Source organism: Muscardinus avellanarius, assembly GCF_963383645.1.
Source record: "Muscardinus avellanarius genome assembly, chromosome: 18".
NCBI lineage: Eukaryota > Metazoa > Chordata > Mammalia > Rodentia > Gliridae > Muscardinus > Muscardinus avellanarius.
In genome coordinates, this window is record NC_137804.1 from 30,426,615 (window position 1) to 30,451,063 (window position 24,449).

At 39.3% G+C, this 24,449-nt stretch overlaps 1 protein-coding gene across 1 annotated transcript in view; it reads left to right on the forward strand.

Annotated features, from left to right (window-relative positions):
* Window positions 1-24,449, forward strand: part of PBRM1 (polybromo 1) — a gene marked incomplete at both ends in the record, with an annotated part of 166,621 nt that overhangs the window by 49,238 nt on the left and 92,934 nt on the right. Inside the window, 5 exons of the mRNA XM_080715199.1 lie at window positions 6,181-6,322; window positions 7,500-7,597; window positions 10,107-10,151; window positions 19,894-20,170; window positions 23,894-23,999. Of these exons, the coding sequence (XP_080571325.1) occupies window positions 6,181-6,322; window positions 7,500-7,597; window positions 10,107-10,151; window positions 19,894-20,170; window positions 23,894-23,999 (668 nt within the window). The remainder of the gene's footprint in view (window positions 1-6,180; window positions 6,323-7,499; window positions 7,598-10,106; window positions 10,152-19,893; window positions 20,171-23,893; window positions 24,000-24,449) is intronic.

The window sequence follows — 24,449 nt, forward strand, 5'->3', positions numbered from 1 at the left end:
AGTAAGGCCTTCTGTAACTTAGTGAGGCCTGTTTCAAAATAAAGAATTAAAAAGAGGGCTGGGGGTGTAGCTTAAAGGTAGAATGCCCCATGGTTCAATCCTCAGTACAGCCAATTTTAAAAAAAGCTTAAAAAAGGGATGGAGTACTATTATAAAATATGATATTTTATAATTCCTGCATTGTGGGTTAGACTCTGTGATATAATTAGGTGGCAACTAGAAGCAGATAAAAGTATCTTTACTAGGTAAGGTAAAGGTAAGCTAGTATTTATATAATTTCTTCAGAGCAGGTAACTAAGCATCTTAGTAGTGGGAATTCAAATACTTGTACTTGGTGGATTTGGGGAATTAAAATTTGCTAAGCTGCCGGATATGGTGGTGCATGCCTATAATCCCTGTACTTGGGAGGCTGATACAGGAGATTTGCAGTTCAGGGACAGCCTCAGCCACTTAGGCCATTTGCAGCTCAGTGAAAGCCTGTTTCAAAATAAAGAATAAAAAATAGGGCTGGAGGTGTAGCTTGGAGGTAGAATGTCCCTGGGTTCCATCCCCAGTACCACCAAAAAAAAAAAAAAATTGCTAACTACATATGTTTCATGATTTTGCATTTGTAACTTCTGTTTTCATTAAAAGTTGATAAAGAAGATTTATGATACTTAGCCAGACATGGTGGTGCACACTTCTAATCCCAGTAATTGGGAGGCTGAATCGAAGACAGCCTCAGCTACTCAGTGAGGCCTTCTGCAACTTAATGAGACCCTGTTTTAGTATAAAGAATAAAAAAATAGGGTTGGGGGTGAAGCTTATAGGTAGAATACCCCCAGGTTCCATCCCTAGTACCACACATAAAAAAAGAAAACATTATGATGCTTTTATTGAATCCAGTCTTTGAAGGTCTTTTTTGAGAGGAACTGCCATGTTGTTTTCCAGAGTGGTTGAATCACTTTACATTCTCAACAGTACACAAAAATTCCAATTTCTTCAGATCCTCAATCAGTACTTATTTCCTGTTTGTTTTGTTTTGTTTTGCAGAATTCAGGCTGACATTCATTAGCAAAAATAGCATAAAAATTTATCTTTCATATTCTTTTCTTGGAAAAGATGGTGACAGCCTTGAAGATGCTGAGAAATTCCCTTGTAATTAAATATTTTATTGTCCTTAAGTAATCTGATTAGTTCTTTTTTTAACGGTAGTCCTTAACCAACTCAGTTCTCTACCTGCAGCCTTCTTCCAAGGTATAATCCCCCCTGCCCCTTGGTACTGTGGATTAAACCCAGGGGCATACTACCTTTGAGCTACACTTCCAGTCCTGTTTTATTTTTTATTTTGAAACAGGGTGTCCCTTAGTTCCTGTAACTGGCATCAAATCTGTGATTCTCCTATCAGTCTCCAAAGTGCTAAGATAACAGGATGAGTCACCATACCTGGTTCTAGAAGGACTTTTGATGTTGTGGTAGTAATGGTGGTGGTGGTGCTGGGGATTGAACCCAGGAGCATTTTACCTTTGAGCTATACCCCCAGCCCTACTTAATTTTTTATTAATTAATTAATTTATTTATTGTGGTACTGGGGATGGAACCAAGGGGCATTCTACCTCTGAGGTACATCCCCAGGCCTATTTTTTATTCTTCATTTTGAAATAGGATCTCACTGAGTTGCAGAGAGTCTCACTAAGTATCTGAGGCTTTCTGTGAACCACGATCCTCCTGTCTCAGCCTCCCAAATGCTGGGATTACAATTGTGTGCCACCATACCCAGCTTACTTATTTATTTTTATTTTATTATTTACCTTTTTTTTGGCAGTACTAGTGATGGAACCCAGGGGCATTCTACCTCTGAGCTACACCCCAAGCCCCATTTTTTATTCTTTATTTTGAAACAAGATCTCACTGAGTTGCAAAAGGGCCTAAGTAGCTGAGGCTGTCCACAGCGAACCCCGATCTTCCTGTCTGAACCTCCCAAATGCTTGGATTAAAACCGTGCGCCACCATGTCCGGCTTTATTTATTTTTTAATCAGATTCTCACTAACATGCATAGGATCTCACTAAATTGCTGAGGGCAGGGGGCAAACCTGTGATCCTCCCAGCTTGGCCTTCCAAATACTGGGATTACAGGTGTGTACAACCATGCCATCTAGATGGAATTTTCGTTTTGTCCTTTTTTTTTTTATTGTGGTGGTACTGTGGGGCATTCTACCTCCAAACTGTGTACACCCCACACCTGCTTTATTTTATTTTTGAAATAGGGTCTCACTAGATTGATGAGAATCTCACTACTTGCCAAGGGTACTTCTGTCTCACCTTCCCAAGTATTGAGATTACAGACATGCTTCACCAGGCCTGGATAGATGGAATTTTCTAATGTGAACTTTCTTCATTGTTAAGTCAGTAATTCTACATGTTCCACTTTAAAAAATTTACTTTGGCAAGGCAGGCATGGTGGCACATGCTTCTAGTCCTAGTACTTGGGAGTCTGAGACAGGAGGATCAGGGTTTGCAGACAGCCTCAGCTACTTAGGTCCTTTGCAACTCAGTGAGACCTTGTTTCAAAATAAAGAATAAAAAAATAGGGCAGGGGGTGTAGAGCAGAGCTAGAATGCCCCTGGGTTCCATCCATCCCCAATACCACAAGAAAGAAAGAAAAGAAAGGAAGGAAGGGAGGGAGGGAGGGAGGGAGGGAGGGAGGAAGGAAGGAAGGAAGGAAGGAAGGAAGGAAGGGAGGGAGGGAGGGAGGGGAAGGAAGGGGAAGGGAAGGGAAAGGAAAAGAAAGAAAGAAAGAAAGAAAGAAAGAAAGAAAGAAAGAAAGAAAGAAAGAAAGAAAGATAGATAGATAGATAGATAGGTAGGTAGATAGATTGGGCATTTGATAGGCTGAGACTGAAGGATCGTGGTTCACAAACAGCCTCAGCTACTTAGTGAGGCCCTTCGCAACTCAGTGAGACCCTGTTTCAAAGAAAAGACTAAGCCAGGCGTGGTGGTGCATGCTTGTAATCCCCGCGCTTGGGAGATGGAGACTGGAGGATCACGCAGGTTTCAAGCCAGCCGCACTGGCTTAAGAGACCCTGTTTTCAAATTAAAAAGTATAAAAATAGGTCTGGGAGTGTAACCTGGAGATAGAAGGGTTTCCAAGAAGCCCAGTACCACCAAAAAAATTAAAATAAAAATAATAAAAAGACTAAACTGGACGTGGTGGTGTGTGGTGTATGCTTGTAATCCCAGCATTTGGGAGGCTGAGACAGGAGGATTGCGGTTCACAGACAGCCTCAGCTACTTAGTGAGGCCCTTTTGCAACTCAGTGAGATCCTATTTCAAAATAAAGAATAAAATTTAGGGCTGTGAGTGTAGTTCAGAGGTACAATGCCCCTAGGTTCCATTTCCAGTACTGCAAAAAAGAATAAAAAATTGGGCTGGAGGTGTAGCTCAGAGGTAGAGTGCCCCTGGGTTCAATCCCGAGTACCATACACACAAAAGAATTTTACTATAGCAGTTGTGTGGCACACCAGTAAGGGGAGAGTAAGAAAGAGGAAAATAGTTGAGGCCCAGCTGGTAGCACACTAATATTTTGGAGGGTTTAGTGTTAGAATATCTAATCTCTTCCATGGATATCGACCCCATGGTGCCTGACAGGAGCCTTGCTGTGCCTGTACTTCATTCTGTTATGCTCTGTAGAGTAGCAGTAAAGTCTAGGGCAGTGCTATCCAATGGATCTTTCTGCAGTGATGAAAATATTCTATTACCTGTGTTGTCTGATGTGATAGTCACTAATCACATGTGGCTTTTGAGGATTTGAAATCTGTCTAGTACAATTTCAGTGCTACATGTGGCTAGTACCTATAGTATGGTATAGCATAGTCTTAGGAAGATTTATTAGCAAAAGGATCATAATTAAGTGTGCCCAAAAGCCACAAAAAATGGCAAACTGAGGCTGGAGAGGTAGCTAAGAGGAAGAGTGCTTGTTTAGGATGCACCTAGATTAGAGCTTCACCACCACTCATACTCAAAACGAGAAGGATCTAGGTAGTGTGGCTCCTCATGCCACTTTTCACACTGTTGGGGTTTGTCTTCCCATGTTTTATTTCTCATTTCTCTCTTTCCTTCCCCTACTACTCTTGATTAACAATCAGGAGTAAATATCTAAAGATCCACTATAAGTTGTTATTTACAAAAGTTTGGATTTTCTGTTGTTTGTGAATGTTGAGAATACCCAGCATTTCACCCTTTGAATTGGCAGGAATAAGTCTGAGGCTATAATTTTAAACTCTGTTGCTAGTTACATAAGCTAGTACTGAGAAGTACATTTGTGCCAGGTTTTTGTTTTTTGCTTTCTTTCAGAGGTATTCTCTGATATTTATATTTCCCTACTTACTATACAGAACCTGAATATGATTTTGTTCAAACCTTGTATGTTGTGGGTAGGTACTAAGTTATTGAATCTAGCGACATTCTACTTCAGAGCTATCCCCTCAGCCCTAGTTTTGTATTTATTTTCAAACAGGGTCTTGCTAGGTTAAGAGTCTTACTACTTGCTGAGGCTGTCCTTGGACCTATGATCCGCCTGTCTCAGCCTTCCAAAATTACAGTAAACTTCTACTGAGATTACAGGCATGCGCCACCACACCTAGTTGATTTTGGTCAATTTTAAGTAAAATGTTGCATGTAGAACAGATAATTTCATTCTAAGAGAAGTTTGGAATCTGTATTCATTACAGCTGTTTTCACATATTTTCATTCTTTTATATAATTTTTGTGGTTTCAGTGATTAATATACAGGTGCCTCAGTTGAAAGATTTGAAAGTAGTTTTTTCAGCCCAAATTTATATATTAGAGCCAATAGTAACTCTTTACTTTGTACAGAGTACGTAAGGCCTTTCTGAGACTTATTAATAGTGATAGTGTTTCACATGTATGAAATCTTAGGACTTTTTTTTTTTTTGGTGGTACTGGGGGTGGAACCCAGGGGCTTTTCTACCTCTGGGCTATACTCCCAGGCGTATTTTATACTTAATACTTATACTTAAAATAACTCACTACGTAGCTGAGGCTGGCTTTGAACCTGTGCGATCCTCCTGTCTCAGCCTCCCAAGTGCTGAGATTACAAGCGTGCACCACCACGCCCAGCCTTCTTTAAGTCTTTTTTTTTTTTTTTTTTTTTTTTTGTGGGTCTGGGGAAGGAACCCAGGGGCATTCAACCTCTGAGCTACACCCCCTGCCCTATTTTCTATTCTTTATTTTGAAACCGGGTCTCACTGAGTTGCAGGGGGCCTCACTAAGTAGCTGAGGCTGTCCGCAAACCGCAATCTGCCATTCTCAGCCTCCTGAATGCTGGGATTACAAGCATGCGCCACCATGCCTGGCTCTAAGTCTTTTAAGTTAAAAAAAAAAAAAAAAGTCAGCTTTAAGCTATCATAGTTTAAGTGGTTATATTGGAGGAATAGTAGTGAATGGACTCTGACAAATCTATTTCTCATTTACCGTTGTGAGACACTAAATGCTTCTTCATGGCATTGCCACTACTTGTCCTTTTCTTTAACCTGCATGAATGGAAATGGCCTCTTATTTTAAGAAATGAGTAGTTCATCATGATTGTTCATTTAGGTAGTTTAAAATTTCTCTGATTTTTATTTCTTCTTGAGGTTCCCGTTATTCATCAGCCTTTTCATTATGCTTGCTCTTTATCTGATCAGTTTACTAAATTATCTTATTTTTAATAGTTTGCTATTATTCTCTTGGATTTTTAAGTAAACAGCAGAGTGTGGTGGCAAACACTTGTAATCCCAGTTTTGGGAGACTAGGGAAGATTGCTGTTCGTGGCCAGCCTCAGCTACTTAGGGAAGCCTTCCATGAGGCTCTCAGTAAGACCCTGCTTCAAAATAAAAAATAAAAAATAGGGCTGGGGGTGTAGCGTGGAAGAAGAATGCCCCTGGGTTCCACCCCAGTACTGCAAAAAAAAATAAATAAAGTAAAAAATAAATAAATAAAAGTTATATTGCCCTAAATGCAATGGTGCTTTTGCCTCTTAACTTTTTATCTTGTATGTCACTTGCAAGTCCTTTAATCACTATTACTAGTAAAGACACCACGTGGTGCTTGGGAAGATTTCTGCATTTGACTTTCAGGAAGAGTGAATGTTTTGTAATTTTCACAGTAGAGAGTCCTAGCCATTCGTTTGTCTTTCACAGAACAAAGCTAAAGAATCAAGAATATGAAACTTTAGATCATTTGGAGTGTGATCTGAATTTAATGTTTGAAAATGCCAAACGGTATAATGTTCCCAATTCAGCCATCTATAAGCGAGTTCTAAAATTGCAGCAAGTCATGCAGGTATGATTTCATAGTTTTGCTAATTTATCGTATGTGTCTGAAGTGATTTTAGCGATTTTATTGTGTTCTTTAAACTATGAAACTTCCAGCCGGGTGTGGTAGTGCATGCTTGTAATCCCCACGCTTGGGATGCTGAAAGAGGAGGATTTCACAAGTTTGAAGCTAGCCTCAACTACTTTGTGAAGCTCTCAGCAATTTAGTGAGACCCTGTTTCCAAATAAAATATAAAATAGGGCTGGGAGTATAGCCCGGAGGTAGAATGCCTCTGGGTTCCACTCACCGTACCACCAAAATAAATAGATAAATAAAATAAAATATGTAACTTCCAAAGCTGGGTGTAGTGGTGCATGCTTGTAATCCCAGCATTTGGGAGGCTGAGACTGGACGATCGCTGTTTGCGGACAGCCTCAGCTACTTAGTGAGGCCCTCCGCAACTTAGTGAGACCCTGTTTCAAATTAAAGAATAAAAAATACAGCTAGGGTGTAGCTCGGAGGTCAAATGCCCCTGGGTTCTATACCCAGACCCACAAAAAAATAAAACATGTAACTTCCAACTGGGTGTGGTGGCGCATGTTTATAATCCCAGCATTCAGGAGACTGAGACAGGAGGATCACAGTTCGCAGACAGCTTGAGTTACTTAGTGAGGCCCTTTGCAACTTTATTTCACAATAAAGAATAAAAAAGTAGGACTGGGGTGTAGCCGGAGGTAGAATGTCTATGAGTTCAATCACCAATATTGACAAAAAAATTATATGTTGAAAAGTAGATCTTTTTTCACTGTTCCCATTAAACTTTATTTTTAGCCAAACTGCCCCTTAGAAATGAAGGGTATTAAAGATGCCCTTTGAGTTGACTTGACTTAAATATGACACCAATATAGGAAGCTAGGAAACTACAACTTCCCTCAATGCTTTTTAACTAGTCAGTACTCTTTGTGGTCTCAGTGCTCTAGCTAACATTGATTCTTCAACTCTCTATATCCATTTTTTTTACCTACTTTTCTGTCATGCAAGCTTTTGCTAAATTGGGGTATTGAAACTGTTTAATGACCTAATTTTGTGCATCCTACATATGATTTTTCTGAATGAATCTGATATGTCTAGCTCTTTAACATTCATATATTTATAGGAGTGTTCAACAAAGTAAGCCTGACTCCTGGAATTTGCTCTGTTTTAGGCAAAGAAGAAAGAGCTTGCCAGGAGAGATGACATTGAGGATGGAGACAGCATGATCTCTTCAGCCACCTCTGATACTGGTAGTGCCAAAAGAAAAAGGTATATGTTCTTCTCGTAGCCAGATATATTTGTTTAGATAAGTATAGGAAACCATTTTTTAAGATATAAAGTATTAATTCTAAGTTTTAAATATTTGATAAGATGTCTTTTAGAATTTGTAAACTGATGCTGGGCGTGGTGGCGCACGCTTGTAATCCCTGCACTTGGGAGGCTGAGACAGGAGGATTGCACAAGTTCGAAGCCAGCCTCAGCTACTTAGTGAGGCTTTCAGCAACTTAGTGAGACCCTGTTTCCAAATAAAATATATTAAAAAAAAAAATAGGTCTGGGAGTATAGCCCGGAGGTAGAAGGCCTCTGGGTTCCACCCCCGGTACCACCAAAAAAAAAAAAAATTTGTAAACTGAATAGTTAACATTTTTTTCAAGTATCATACAGAAAAATTGCAACTAGTTGAGCGTGGTGGCGCAGGCTTGTAATCCCAGCATTCGAAAGGCTGAGACCAGAGGATTGCAGTTTGCAGACAGCCTCAGCTACTTAGGCCCTCCGCGACTTAGTGAGGCCCAGTTTCAAAATAAAGAACAAAAAAAATTAGGGCAAGGTGTGTATCTCGGAGGTCGAATACCCCTGGGTTCCATCCCCAGATCCTCAAAAGAGAAAGATTACAACTATAAATATAGCTTGACAAAACATGTTATTCATTTTACTATACAGTCTTTTTAAGGTGGCATTAAAATCTAACAGGAAATTTCTGTGTAGTGAATTACAAAGATGAGATATGAATTAGAAAAGGTAAGGAGAAATTCAGTACTATAACTGCAGTGAAATAAGTCCTCGCTCTTATCCTTTTGTTTTTCTTTGTTAATTTGATCTTTGTGGTTTTTAAATGTCAGATTATAAAGTATCAAGTCAGAACCTCTTCTAGTTCATAAAATGTTAAGCTAGATATTTGGGTATTTTGTTTTCCTTTCTAACTTTTCTTTCAACTTCCCTAACCCTTTCTTCCTCCTGTGGATTTTGTGGAAAGGGACCTTACTGTGAAATCTGAAGCTGGACTCTTATAAGGAATCATGCAAGGCCATCTCTTTTGTCTATGCCTCCCCTAGGGGGTTTCCTGTGGCTTGATCATGTGGAACACTGTATTCTCCCTTGAACTTTGTCTTACAATCTTTGCTACAACAACCAATCTGTGGAGGATACCTTCAAGAAGAAGCTAATCCACTAATGGCAGGGCTTGACAAATTCAAAATGGAATGAAGAAGTCATTAGTAGCTGTTAACACAGTTTTGTGCTTACATTAAAAATCATTAGTAGCTGCTGACAGTTTTGAACATACTCTAAAAGATATATTAAGATCAAAGATCTTAAAAAATGGTTCAGAAAAGAGTAGCTATCCTGTCTTTTCCTCTTTTTAAAGAGCATTTGAGAATTTTATTTTTAGTTCAGAAAATAACTTTTCAGTGCTCTGTAATGGTAACAGAATTGATTGGTGTACCTGAGATGTGAATCTCCTCCAAAAGCCTTTGAATTTCATCCTTCCAAGTTCTTAATTCCTTGTTATACCAGGGACAACGGAGGAAAAATGTGAAAACAGATCATAGACATCAAATCAAGAACATCTTTGAGTATAATTATGTAAGTCTACTTCAGGATCACCTGTGTTTACCAGATCAGTCACCAATCAAAGATAAAAACTTCTCAGGCAAAAGAAGGTAATGAGGCAAAAGCAATGGTATAGTTAGTGCCAGCACTGAATGAAAAGAGATCTTAAAGTAGCTCATTATTAAGAAAACAGTTCCAAGGAAGCATTACACAGGCCAGATCCTAAAAACTACATTCCTCTGTGGCTTCTAGTTTGTGGGACACTCAGATTAAATCAAAGTTACTGCCCTGAACCTATAAAAAGAAAACTAAGCCTTCTGTTCTTAAAATGATAAAATCCCATTTCAGACAAAAAGCATATGAACAAGTTTTCTATGATGTTTTATACAGTAAAGACACAATGGAATAACTACAAATCATCTACTAAAACAATAAAAGAACAAAGCTTTAGAAAATGTTAAAAGATTAAGACAAGTCCTATACTTTAGTCTGTAAGGAAGGAAATGACATGGTGAGCCTTTCAGAAGGTACTTATGTTGAAAGGTTTGGGAAATATGAAATAGACTTCTGTAAAGATCATGCAAACAGCAGACTGGAAGGTTAAGTTAAGCTTGTTCAGAGAAGTCAGGGCCACGTTTTGTAAGTTCTACTTGACTTGATTACTAAGTACTGTGTTTGATTTTGTCATTGCCTTTTTTTTAATACCAAAGAATGAGAAAAATTGATTGTGGGTGTGTTCTTTTCCATTCTGAGAATGCATTCTTTTCCCCTACCCCTCTACCCAAAAATTTACTTTATGTTTTCCATATTGAAATGTTCCAAGTATTATGATCTCTTATCCTTTGGACTGAATAATTCTTTTATTCAACCATATTTGGTTTATGCATGACCCTCCAATGTTGCTTGTTTTATTTCTCTTCACATGTAATGTTTATTTCTGCTTTCCCAGGAACACTCATGACAGTGAGATGTTGGGTCTCAGGAGGCTATCCAGGTGTGCAGTCCTTTTTATGTGTAAACATACTCTTAAAATTATAATTCTTCTATGGCATGGTCAGTACTGACAGTGAAAAGTGAAGCCTTAAGCATGTGGAAAAGTATTTGGGTTGCTGGTTTATTTTATAATAAAGCAGTACAGTTTGAAAGTCTAGTCAGTTAAAAATCAAAATTAGCTGGGTGTGGTGGCTCACGCGTGTAATCCCAGCATTCAGAAAGGCTGAGATCAGAGAATCGCGGTTAGGACAGCCTTAGCTATGTAGTGAGGCCCTCCGTAACTTAATGAGATCCTGTTTCAAAATAAAGAATAGAGCCGGGCATGTTGGCTCATGCTTGTAATCCCAGAAGCCAGCCTCAGTTACTGAGTGAGGCTCTCACAACTTAATGAGACCCTGTTTTCAAGTAAAGTATAAAATAGGTCTGGGAGTTTAGCCCAGAAGTGGAAAAACCCCTGTGTTCCACTGGAAGGAAGGAAGGAAGGAAGGAAGGAAGGAAGGAAGGAAGGAAGGAAGGAAGGAAGGAAGGAAGGAAGGAAGGAGAATGAAAGAAAAATAGGGCAAGGGGTATAGCTCAGCGGTCAAATGCCCTGGCTTCCATCCCCTGACTCGCAAAAAATAAATTAGAATTAGCTAGCCTAGATATGTTTAATACTAGCCTTAGTTATTGCTAGATTTGCCAGGGGCAGAAATTCCCCTTACCAATCATTGTGGCTATTCTTCATAGGAAAAAGTAGAGGATGCTAGTACGATAGCATTGTCTGTGACAGAGCTTGGCAGGTGCTGATTTCCTTTCAGGGATGTCTTTTACTGGTTGGGGATGGTGGAAGGATCAAAATCAACATTGACAATCCAGATGATGTCAGTGCATGTGGGTTAGTGCTTCTTAAGCATGAATGCGTTTTCTTCATCTCTGATCTTGTTTGCATTTTATTTATTTAAAATTATTTATTTTTTCATGTTATTTATAATTATATGTGTGTGTGTGTATCTTTTTTTTTTTTTTTTCGATACTGGGGATGGAACCCAGGGGCATTCTACCTCTGAGCTATACCCTCAGCCCCCCCCCCTTTTTTTTTTTTTTGATGGTACTGGGGTTCCTGGAAACCCTTCTACCTTTGGGCTACACTCCCAGACCTATTTTATACTTTTTTTTATTTGGAAACAGGTTCTCTTTGAAGCGGCTGGCTTCCAACCTGCTCGATCTCCTGTCTCTGCCTCCCAAGCGCAGGGATTATAGGCATGCGCCACCACGCCCGGCCCCTATTTTTGATTCTTTATTTTGAAACAGGATCTCACTGAGTTGCAGAGGGCCTCACTAAGTAGTAGCGAACCACGATCCTACTGTCTCAGCCTCCCAAATGCTGGGATTACAAGCATGCGCTACCACACCCAGCAGTGTTACTTATAATTTTAAAAATAGCCCATGAGTTAGTGCTGTGTCACGGTGCTAATGACAATCATGTAGTACTTTTATTTTCACCTTTACCATCTAATGTTCATAGAGTGTCATATGCTTACAGGATACTAGACTCTACTCTTACAGATCATAATGGAGAACACTTAGTCATCTCTTTTACTTGACAGGAACTTAGTGGCCAGCAAAAGAGGCAGATTGAAAGAAGCAAGTAAATTATGTGGAAGCGATATAGTAAAATAATTATATAGGGCACAAAACTATGTTGTTGTATTAAAACGTTGTCCAATTGCCCAGATAGCTTTAGGAAAGATTTATTTCCCCACCTTGATTTTTTTGAACATTAACTGTTCTAAAGTTACTTATGTACTGCTACCATTTGTAATCCACTCTACAAATTACTGTTATCACTGTCATCTTCATAATATTTTCTCTAAGAAACATTTTTAGTTAGATGATAAACTTATGAAGAAACCACGAATTATGTATTCTTTCATATCATTCATTCATAGTATATGACTCTATGGATCTTAGTGGAAGTTGAAATGAGAGACATCATGGGTAGTTTTATAGCCGGAGCTCTGACCGCCTGAGCTCTGACTGCCTAAATTCTTATTAGCTTTGGGACATAAGACATATCAACTATCTTATCTGAAAATGAAGTTGATGACAGTACCTGCATAGGATTGCTATAAGGACTTGGTTGGTTAATGTGTATGAAGCAGTTGCTTAATATGTATAAAACTTTTACAACTGGGCCTACATGCAGAGAATATTCTAATCAGTAAATGTAGCTCTGACTAGTTCTAGAAGTAGTGCCTGTTGGACATTAGGACTTGGTAGATTTTATTTTGTTTTTAGTGAGATATTACCATTCTGGGAAGACTCATTAGGAAAGATGAATAAAAGATTTTATTCCTTGAAAGCTTTAAGATGAAATACTATAACTGTGTGTGTGTGTGTGTGTGTGTGTGTGTTACCGGGATTGGAACCCAGGGGCATTATACCTCCAAGCTACACCCCCAACCCCAGCCCTATATTTTATTCTGTGTGTGTGTGTGGGGGGGGGTACTGAGGGTAGAACCCAGGGGCTTTTCTACCTCCAGGACCTATTTTATATTTTATTTGGAAACAGGGTCTCACTAAGTTGCTGAGAGCCTTACTCAGTAGCTGAGGCTGGCTTCGAACTTGTGCATTCCTCCTGTCTCAGCCTCCCAAGTGCTGGCATTACAAGTGTGCACCACCATGCCTGGCTCTATTCTTTATTTTTTGAAACAGGGCCTTATTGAGTTGCGAAGGGCCTCGCTAACTCAATAAGGAGTTTGTGGAGGCTGTACGCGAACCACAGTCCTCCAATCCTCCAATCTGCTGGGATTATGAGCATGTACCACCACGCCCAGCTATAAAACTTTTTTTTTTTTGGTGTGTGTGTGTGTGTGTGTGTGTGTGTGTGTGTGTATTACTGAGGATGGAACCTAGGGGCATTCTACCTCTGAGCTACTCCCCAGCCCTCTATTTTATTCTTTATTTTGAAACAGGGTCTCACTGAGTTGCAAAGGGCCTCACCAAATAGTAGCTGAGGCTGTCCCTGAACCACAGTCCTCCTGTCTCAGCCTCCCAAATGCTGGGATTGCAAGCATGTGCCATCACGCCCGGCTTATAAACTTTTTATAAAAGAAAAATCTTTTGTCTAGGCATGATGGCATGTGCCTGTAACCCCTGTGACTCTGAAATCTAAAGTAGGACAATCACAAATTTAAGGCTAGCCTGGCAACTTAGCAAGACCCAGTATCAAAATGAAAAAATAAAAGGGGCATAGGGATATGGCTTAGTAGTAATAGCACTTGTTTGGCATGTGTGAGGCCCTAGAACCCAGAACCCTTGGATATACTTAGGTAGTAGCAATGTAAATACTGGGAGACTGACTTTCATTAGAGAGGACTTTAATAAGTGCATTTTTGGGAAAGTGAGGGACATGCTAAAAGCTACCTGGTGATCATCAGTTGATTGAAGTGTCTGTCCTGATTATTCAGTTTACTTTATAACCTTAAGTATTCATTTGGTCCCTAAGCCTCAATTTTTACTTTTGCCATTCTCAGAGTATTCTTTGAGTATTGAGAATGCATAGTATTTAGCACATGGTAGAAGTACTAGCTGTTATAATTCTAAGGAATTTTGTTTTATATAAATGTGCAAATATGTGTACATATAAGAGCTTCAGAAGAATAGATTATGACATTTGAGAAAGTAATCACAAAGATTAGGGTCAGGGCTAACACTGTTTTATGAATAATTAAAAGGAGAATCAGGAGCCAGGCGTGGTGGTGCACGCTTGTAATCTCAGCGCTTGAGAAGCTGAGACAGGAGGATCACAGAGGTTTGAAGTCAGCCTCAGCTACTTAGTGAAGCTCTCAGCATCTTAGTGAGACCCTGTTTCCAAATAAAGTATAAAATAAGTCTGGGAGTATAACCCAGAGGTAAAAAAGTCCCTGGGTTTCACCCCCAGTACCACCAAAAAAAAAAAAAGGAAATCAGTTCTAGAAGGGCTGTGGAAGGCTTCTAGAATTTGCTGATATGCTGAGAGGAGCTAAAGGTGATTCTTATTCTGATATTTCAGGTTGGGGAATGGTGTTAGTGGTGGTCCTGAATGATCAGGGATTCAAAAGAGCCCCTTCAAGCACATAGTCTTTGTGTAAATGAGGAAAAGCAACAATTTCTTAAGACATTTGACTTTTATATGTTGAAAATTTACTGTAATGGTTTTGTTAGTATCAGACCTTTATAGCCCATTTCCTATAAAATTCTAAAATTACATATTTATTAAAAATGATCTGTCCAGAGAGGGTGGTGCACTCATATAAGCCCAGTACTTGGGAGGCTGAGATAGGAGGATCTCAGATTCAAGACCAATCTTGACAACTGGGCAAGATCCTTTTTCAAAATTTTAAGGAGAATAGACAGTGCTGGGGATGCCGCACAGTAGTTAGAGCACTTCTGAGTTCAGTCTTCAGTACTACAAACAACAAAATAAAAGAATAGTGATATGAGTTGGTATCTCCTTAAATATGGCCCCTTGAGTACACAATGATGAACAGCTCTGGTTTTTAACTCCCTTATGATGTATTTTTGTATATTTAAAGGTGCTGACTTAAAAAAAAAATGAGTCATGCATGGTGGCACACACTTATAATCCCAGTACTTGGGAGGTTGATACAGGAAAATTCAGGTTTGTGGCCAGCCTCAGCTACTTACTGAGACCCTCTCTCAAAATAAAGAATGAAAAATTGGGCTGGGAGTGTAGCTGGGAAGTAGAATGGCCCTAGATTCAATCCCCAGCATTATATACACACACACACACAAAAAAAGAATAATTGTACCAGATACCAAGTGTGGCATTTAGTTTTATGTACATTTTCTCAAATGGAGAAAAGTCATTACACTGTTCATAGTTAATGGTTAAAGGAGATTGAGAGAATGCATGCTGGGGTTCTAAAAGAATCTGAAACACAAGGTGACAGTGAAAACATTAACCAGAAAGTACTGAATAGGGTCTGTGGTGGCTTTCTTCTTATAATGTCAAGTTAATATCATTTAAAAAATATTTGAATGCTGGGCATGGTAGCGCACACTTGTAATCCCAGTACTTGGGAAGGCTGAGACAGGAGGATCACAGGTTCACAGTCAGATCCTCTGCAATTTAGTGAGACCCTGTTTCAAAATAAAGAATGAAATATAGGGCTGGCAGTGTAGCTCAGAGGTAGAATACCCCTGTGTTCAATCCCCAGTACTATTAAAAAAAAAAAAAAGTATTTGAAGCTTTTAGAAGTTATAAATATGAAGCCAGGCATGGTAGTGCATGCTTGTAATTGCAGTACTTGGGAGGCTGAGACAGGAGGGTCACAGTTCAAGGACAGCCTCAGCTACTTATTGAGGCCTTTTACAACTCAGTGAGACCCTGTTTCAAAATAAGGAATAAAAAATAGGGCTGGGAATGTAGTTCAGAGCTAGAATGCCCTTGGGTTCCATCGCAGTACTGCAAAAAAAAAAAAAGTTATAAATATGACAAAATGACAAAATTCTTACTGGAAAGACATAAAACATACCACCCATGTAGATGAATACAGTTATTACAAAAGAATATGAACTTTAGCTCTGGGTTATTTTTTTTTTTTTTTTTAGCAGCCAAATTAGAATTAATGGGCCAGTGAGCCAGATATGGTGGCACACACTTGTAATCCCAGCATTTGGGAGGCTGAGACAGGAGGATGGCAGTTCACGGCCAGCATCAGCTGCTTAGTGAGGTCCTTTGTAACTCAGTGAGACCCTGTTTCAAAGTAAAGAATAAATTAGGGCTGGAGGTGTAGCTCGGGGGTAGAATGCCTCTGGGTTCCATCTCCAGTACAGGAAGAAAGAAAAAAAAAAAAAAAGAATTAATGGGCCACTGGTTCTCATCTCAAAGGCAACATAAGGATTGAGAGAACAAAGTAATAAAGCTGGATTTGTTTAGAGAAGGTCATCAAGGATCCTAGTAATAGAAATTTTTCTAGCCTTTGTGATTGGAAACCAATTACATACTTCTTTCTTAAAGAGTGAATGATACAGTGCCAGGCGTGGTGGTGCATGCTTGTAATCCCCGTGCTTGGGAGGCGGAGACAGGAGGATCGCACAGGTTCGAAGCCAGCTGCACTGGCTTAAGAGACCGTGTTTCCAAATTAAAAAAATATAAAAATAGGTCTGGGAGTGTAGCCCGGAGGTAGAAGGGTTTCCAGGAACCACAGTACCACAAAAAGAAAAAAAGAGTGAATGATACAAATACGAAAAGGATACTACTTGTACTGTGAATACTAAAATAGTATATTCTAGTTATTAGATAAGAACAGTTTCTTATATACAACTAGATTTCACATTCTTGGTATGTCCCTTCCAGAGTTGCCAAGTATCAGAGTTCCTGGCATTGGAAGAATGGACTACTTGCTATTCTTTTTCTGTATTGGCAAATTTCAGTTGGAAACTTTACTAAATAATCTCATAAGAATATTTGTAGCTTCATATAGAAGACTCCATGGTAATTGAGAGTGGTATACTGAAACCTGAAAGGGAATTGGGCTTATTTTTTCCTATTCCAGATTAGGGTCTTGACTGAAATGTTAGGCTGCTTGAAATTCCTGGAATGACTGATTTCTTACTAAATTGATTAGCGTAATCTTTTAAGTTTAGGATTTCAAATTGCATTCTTGAGTCTTCTATTTGTTTCATTTTGATTTTGCAGTATTGGGATTGAACCCAGATCCTTGCATATGCAAACAAGTGCTCTGCCCCTAAGCCATAACCCCAGCCCTTTGAGTCTTCTTAAACCATATCTGAGTTAAGTACAAAAGGATTGATTCAGGTATGGATTTCTCTGATAACAATGTAAGTTCTGAGATTTTCATTTAGAGACTTCTTACAGGTTAGTTGTCTGTGTTATCATGTGTGCTCATATGTGGAGCTGTGCCATGTTAGAGCTTTGTTCTGACTTCCATTATTCACTTGCCAAAGACCTAGAATGAGCGAATTCTTTCTTTTGTGTGGTTACTCCTGAATGCATCTTTGGAGAAACAGTATCCACTAGATGAAATGCCTCCTAGATTATATAACATTTACTTGACACAGACACAAAAGAACTAAGGGGAGAAGTTGGAAGGAAAGATCCCAGGTCCATAAAGGAAAACCAGCATTCAGAATGAAGACACAAGTGGTGAGAATGATCCCAACCCTAAGAAATATAGTTTTTTGGGGGGATTTTTCATTTTTTCTCTTCTCATTAGATTACTTTCAGTTTGTCTTAAGCTCCATGATGCTAAGAAAGTAGACATTTCACTTAAAATCTCGACTTAGGATCAGTTTTCTCAATAGTTAACTATTCTTCATTTGAGCTCTTATTTTATTTTGTGTGTTGGGGGATACTAGGGGTGTTCTACCTCCAAGCTATTTTATTTTGGAACAGGGTCTCAATAAATTTCTGAGAATCTTGCTAAGTTGCTGAGGCTAGCTTCGAACCTCCTTTCTCAGCCTCCCATATACTGAGATTGCAAACATGCACCACCATGCCTCTGAGCTGTGTTTTTTTTGTTTTTTGTTTTTTGTTTTGCAGTACTGAGGATGGAACCCAGAGGCATTCTACTTTCAAGCTATATTCCTAGCCCTATTTTTTATTCTCTATTTTGAAACAGGGTCTCACTCAGTATCTGAGGCTGACTGTGAACCTGCGATCCTCCTGTCTCAGTCTCCCAAGTACTGAGATTCAAACGAGTACCACCACACCCGGCTCTGAGCCTTTTTTTTTTTTTTGGTGGTGGTATTGGGGGTGGAACCCTGGGGTTTTTCTACCTCTGGGCTATACTCCCAGACCTATATTATACTTTATTTGGAAACAGGGTCTCAGTAATTTGCTGAGAGCCTCACTAAGTAGCTGAGGCTATCTTCGAACCTCTGCGATCCTCCTGTCTCAGCCTCCCATGTGCTGGGATTACAAACATATCTTAGCCAGGTATGGTGGCACACCCCTATAATCCCAGTACCTGGGAGGTTAAAACAGGAGGATGATTGCAAATTCTCAGTAAGTAGTTAGACATTATTATTATTATTATTATTATTATTATTATTATTATTATACTGGGGATGGAACCCAGGGGAATTCTACCTCCAGAGCTACACCGCCAATCCTATTTTTTATTCTTTATTTTGAAACAGGGTATCACAAAGTTGTGGAGGGCCTCACTAAGTAGCTGAGGCTGTCTGCAAACCACAATCCTCAGATCCTCTAGTCTTAGCCTCCCAAATGCTGGGATTACAAGCATGTGCCTCCATGCCCGGCCTAGTAGTTAGACTCTTAACAACCTAGCAAGACCCTGTTTCCAAATAAAAATAATATAGAGCTGGGGTCTAATTCAGGTAGAATGTCTCTGGGTTTAATCTCCTGTGCCATAAAAAAAGTTTGTTGAATAGATATTAAGTGATTTATTGATATTACCTACCTCATTGTTCACTTAGAGAATGCTAGTTAGAGTCTGGCTAGAATTTCTTTTAGCATTGTCCTGAAGGCATAAGAAAAGTTGACCGAAAGTGATATTAGAAGGTCTTTGTGTGTGTAGGAGTGGTGCTAGGGATTGAACCTAGTAGTACTCTACCTATCCTAGCCCTTAGCCCTTTGAATTCTTTGTTTTGAATCAGTTTTGCTGTGTTTCTGAGAGTCGTGTTATGTTACTGAGGCTGTCCTTGAACCTACAGGTTGTACAGGAATGCTGGTGAAGGGAAGGAGCAAGGACTGACCCTGATACGATCAGTGCTGGAAAAATTGAACCCAATATTTGAGACTTTAGCTTGGCTGATAGTCTGTTTTTGTTTTTGTTTTGTTTTTCTTTCAACTAGAATATTCTCTTGTTTCAGAGTAGTTATCCTTTTTTTTTTTTTTTACACCACACTACACCCCCAACACTTGCTACGTTTTTTTTTTGTTGTTGTTGTTGTTTTGTTTTGTTTTGTTTTGTTGGCAGTACTGGGGATGGAACCCAGGGGTATTCTACCTCTGAGCTACAACTCCATCACTTTTTTTTATTCTTTATTTTGAAACATAGTCTCACTAAGTTTTAGAGGGCCTCACTGACCAGCTGAGGCTGGTCGCATACCTGCAGTCCTCCTGTCTCAGCCTCCCAAATGCTGGAATTACAAGCATGTATCACCACGCTGGGTTACTTTGAAACAGTCTCGCTAAATTGTTTTGAGGGTCTTGCTAAATTAAGGCTCATCTTGAGCCTGTAATCCTGGTGTCTCATGCTCCCAAGTACTGGGATTACAGGCATGCACCACTATACCCAGCTGGCATAGTTACCTTAAGATATATAACATTTCTCTTTTTTATTTTTGTTTTGTTTTGTACTTGGAAGTAAAGATGTTAATAACTACAGGAAATGACTACTTTAATTGCACTTTTGCTCTATTTTGCTTTAAAAATAAGTATTTCAGTTGATTAAAAAAATTTACTTTTTTCTGGTGTTGGACAGATCTTATTCCAAACATTGCATTTTGTGAGATATTCTAAACAGGTTTGTCTGGTGTTCACTGGCTGTTCCAGCTAGGATCATTATGTTTTACCTATATGTTCAAAAGTTCCCTACTATTATATCTTCCAGCATGTTTACTGTGTTTGTGGCATATATGTAATCAATAATTGTAATAATTAAGAAGCACCTGCCTATAAGATTAATTTGTTTTATTACATGTTCATCCTTGATAAAGAAAACTGAACCAGTTGTCTTTTTTTTTTCTTCTACCTCCCCATTCAACAGTAAAAAGAACATAAGAAAGCAGCGAATGAAAATCTTATTCAATGTTGTTCTTGAAGCTCGAGAGCCAGGTTCAGGCAGAAGACTTTGTGATCTATTTATGGTTAAACCATCGAAGAAGGACTATCCTGATTATTATAAAATCATCTTAGAACCAATGGATTTGAAAATAATTGAGCATAACATCCGCAATGACAAATATGCAGGTGAAGAGGGAATGATAGAAGATATGAAGTTGATGTTCCGGAATGCTAGACACTACAATGAGGAAGGCTCCCAGGTGAGAATGGGGCGTCCTGAAATAGATGTGCTTTCTTCTGGGTGCTGGTAGAATAATGCATTTTGAGAGAAGAGCTTTAAATCTGACTTATGTTTTTCTAGGTAACTATATTAATATTTTATTTCTTAGTAACTGTTAAAAATGGGAGGCAACAAAGATTTGAAACTTCACACTTTGTGTGTACTCTGGCATTCTAGATTTGAATTCTGCTTTGCTAGTCCTTGTGTAATAATTTATCTCGCCTCAACCTTAGTTTTTCTCATCTATAATTTAGTAATAATAAAATTACTTGCCCTGGGATTATTATAGGATATTTATTTATTCACTCATTTATTTATTTATTTATTTATTTATTTATTTATTTATTTATTTATGGTTTTAGGGATTGAACCCAGGGGCATTCTGCCTACAAGCTATACCCCCAACTCTTTATTTATTGAAACATGATCTTGCTGCATTGCAGGGGGTCTGCTAAGTTGCTGAGCCTGGCCTTAAATCTGCAATACTCTTATCTTACCTTCTCAAGTACTAAAATTAACCACCATTTTTCACAACACTCAGCAATTGTAAAAGGGCATGGTGGCACATGCTGGCAATTCCAGCATTTGGGAGGCTGAAACAGGATCACAGTTCACAGATTGCCTACCTTACTTAGTGAGGCACTTTACAACTCAGTGAGACCCTGTTTCAAAATAAAGAATAAAAAATAGGGCGGGGGTGTAGCTCAGAGGTAGAATTTCCCTGTACTGCAAAAATAAATACATAAAAGAGATAATATATATTGAATATTTTGACAATACCTGATACTGAATAAGCATTCTAAACAATTTCAATAGCATTAAAATTTTCCATTCTTTTTTCTTTTTCTTTTTTTGATGGTGCAGGGCCTTGTACACATTAAGCATATATTTTACCACTTAGCTATACCCCCAACCACACATTATCATTACTATTATCAGTGGCCATATTTCAAAAACAGCCTATGAAATTGCAGTTTTTGTTTTGTTATTGTGGTACTGGGGATGGAACCTAGGGACATTCTGCTTCCACGCTATACCCCCAGCCCTTTTTTAAAATTTATTATTTTTGAAACAGGGTCTCACTAAGTTGCCGAGGGCCTAAGTAGCTGAGGCTGTCCACAAACCACGATCCTCCAGTCTTGGCCTGCCAAATGCTGGCATTACCAGTGTGTGCCACCATGCCTAGCTGAAATTGCAGTTATGTAAGAATAAGCGTGCCCTCCCATAAAAGTACCTCTAAATAAATGATTTAGATAAGCAAACGTCTTGATTATTTTTTTCCTTTTTTTTTTTTTTTTTTTTGTGGTACTGGGGGGTGGAATCCAGGAGCTTTCTACCTCCGGGCTGTACTCTCAGACCTATTTTATACTTTATTTGGAAACAGGGTCTCACTAAATTGCTGAGAGCCTCATTATGTAGCTGAGGCTGGCTTTGAACCTTTTTTAAAGTGGAGCTGGGCATTGGACCCAGAGCCTTGTGTGTGCTAAGCACTGAGCAGTGCCCCAGCCCATGACTTCCAGTATTTACCTGTGTGGATGAAGCTCAGTCTTTCTTCTTTGATATTTTTTATGTTTCATGCCTTTTATGCACTTTAAATCTCTCAGAAATAAAATAACATTTTCAAATCATTTATTTTTTTACATTTGAATATAAAAAGGGAGATGCTGGGAATACTTACGGATCAAAGAAATGGCTCTCTCTCATCAAATGTGTTTAATCTCTAACTCCTTTATGGAGCCAGGTATGGTAGCACATGCCTAAGAGGCTGAGAAAAGAGGATCATAAGTTCAAGGCCAGCAAATAGTGAGATTCTCAGCAACCTAGCAAAATCTTACTTTATAATTTAAAAAAAAAAAAAAAGGTTGTATTACCTTAGAGGGAGAATGGTCCCTGGGTTCAATCTCCAGTATCACAATCATTATTATTGTTATTTCCATTGGACTAAGGCAACTACCTTCAAAGTTCAGTGGAGAATATAGGCTTTTCAAGAAAACAACACATGTAAATGTGTTTTAGAATTTCTGTAAAACCTGCAAGAATTCCTAGCATGTACAAGGACCTGAGTTCAATTTCTAGTACTCAAAAAAAAAAAAAAAAAACTGTCAGAATTCTACTACAGTGGTTTGTAAACATTACCATGCATGCATGTCTGTACATTAGAGTCACCCACAATACACCAACTGGAACCTAGGCCTTCTGTACAGAGATAGCAATTTTATTTGCTCTGACGTGGGATTAAATATTCATTTAGGTACCACCTACCCTAAACTGTGGGGTTTTTTGTTGTTGTTGTTGTTTTTGTGTGTGTGGGTCTGGGGATGGAACCCAGAGTCATTTGACCTCCGAGCTACATCCCCGACCCTATTTTTTTTTTTTTTTTTTTTTTTTGGTGGTACTGGGGTTCCTGGAAGCCCTTCTACCTCCGGGCTACACTCCCAGACCTATGTTTTTTTGGTTTTTTTTTTTTTTTTTTTCGAAACAGGGTCTCTTATGCCAGCTCGGCTGCCTTCGAACCTGCGTGATCCTCCTGTCTCCGCCTCCCAAGTGCGGGGATTACAAGCATGTGCCACCATGCCCGGCTCCCCTACCCTATTTTTTATTCTCTATTTTGAAACCGGGTCTCACTAAGTTGCAGAGAATCTCACTAAGTAGCTGAGGTTGTCCAGAAACTGTGATCCTCCAGTCTTAGCCTCCCGAATGCTGAGATTGTAAGCATGCACTACCATGCCCAGCTCCTAAACCGTGTTTTAACACTTCTTTATAGCCGGGCGTGGTGGCACATGCTTGTAATCCCAGTACTTGGGAGGCTGAGACAGGAGGATTGTACAGGTTCAAAGCTAGCCTCAGCTACTTAGTGAGGCTCTCAGCAACTTAGTGAGACCCTGTTTCTAAATAAAATATAAAATAAGTTGGGCGTGGTGGCACACGCTTGTAATCCTAGCATTCAGAGAGCTAAAACTGGATGATCACAGTTCACAGACAGCCTCAGCTACTTGGGCCCTAAGCAACTTTTATAGACCCTGTTTCAAAATAAATAAAAAATAGGACAGGGGGTGTAGCTCAGAGGTCAAATGCCCCTGGGTTCCATCCTAGACCCGCAATTAATTAATTAATTAATTAAAATATAAAGTAGGTCTGGGAGTGTAGCTTAGAGGTAGAATGCCCCAATGCCACAAAAACAGAAACTTCTTTATGCCAGGCATGGTGGCCCATGTTTGTAATCCCAGTGCTTGGGAGGCTAAGACAGGAAGAACACAGGTTCCCAACCAGCCTCAGCTACTTAGGCCCTCTGCAACTTAGTGAGAGCCTATTACAAAAATAAAGAATAGCCGGGCGTGGTGGCGCACGCTTGTAATCCCCGCGCTTGGGAGACAGAGACAGGAGGATCGCGCAAGTTCGAAGCCAGCCACACGTGCTGGCTTAGGAGACCCTGTTTACAAATAAAAATATAAAAATAGGTCTGGGAGTGTAGCCCGGAGGTAGAAGGGCTTCCAGGAACCCCAGTACCACCAAAAGAAAAAGAATAAAAATAGAGCTGGGGCTGTAGCTTGGAGATAGAACGCCCCTGAGTTCAATCCCCAGGACTGCAAAATAATAATAATTGTTGTTAATTATTATTATCAAAAGTTATTTATGGATGTATGACATTCCTTAATCAAAAGATTTTTAGAAAATAACCTTAAACTATATTTTTGGAATATAGGTATACAACGATGCGCATATCCTGGAAAAGTTACTCAAAGATAAAAGGAAAGAACTGGGGCCACTGCCTGATGATGATGACATTGCTTCTCCCAAACTCAAACTAAGTAAGGCAACCTTATACTTTGCTATTCAGTTTAGTCTGTCAGGTGGAATTGTTGGTACTGTGAAATAATATTTAATGAAATGGTGAATATACTCAAACTTAGTGGCACTCCAGTTCTATTTCTTCCATTCTCTCACGCTACTTTACTACATTTTAAGTAAATAGTAAACAGTGAGGAATATAATACAATGCAAAAGAGCCAGGCTTGGTGGCGCACACTTGTAATTTCAACATTCAGGAGGCAGAGACCGGAGGATCACGGTTCGCGGACAGCCTCAGCTACTTAGTGAGGCCCTCTGCAACTCAGACCCGTTTTCAAAATAAAGAATAAAAAATAAGCCAGGTGTGGTGGCGCACGCTTGTAATTCCCGCGCTTGGGAGGCTGAGACCGGAGGATCACACGGGTTCACTAAAAGCCTTAGCTACTTAGTGAGGCTTTCAGCAACTTAGT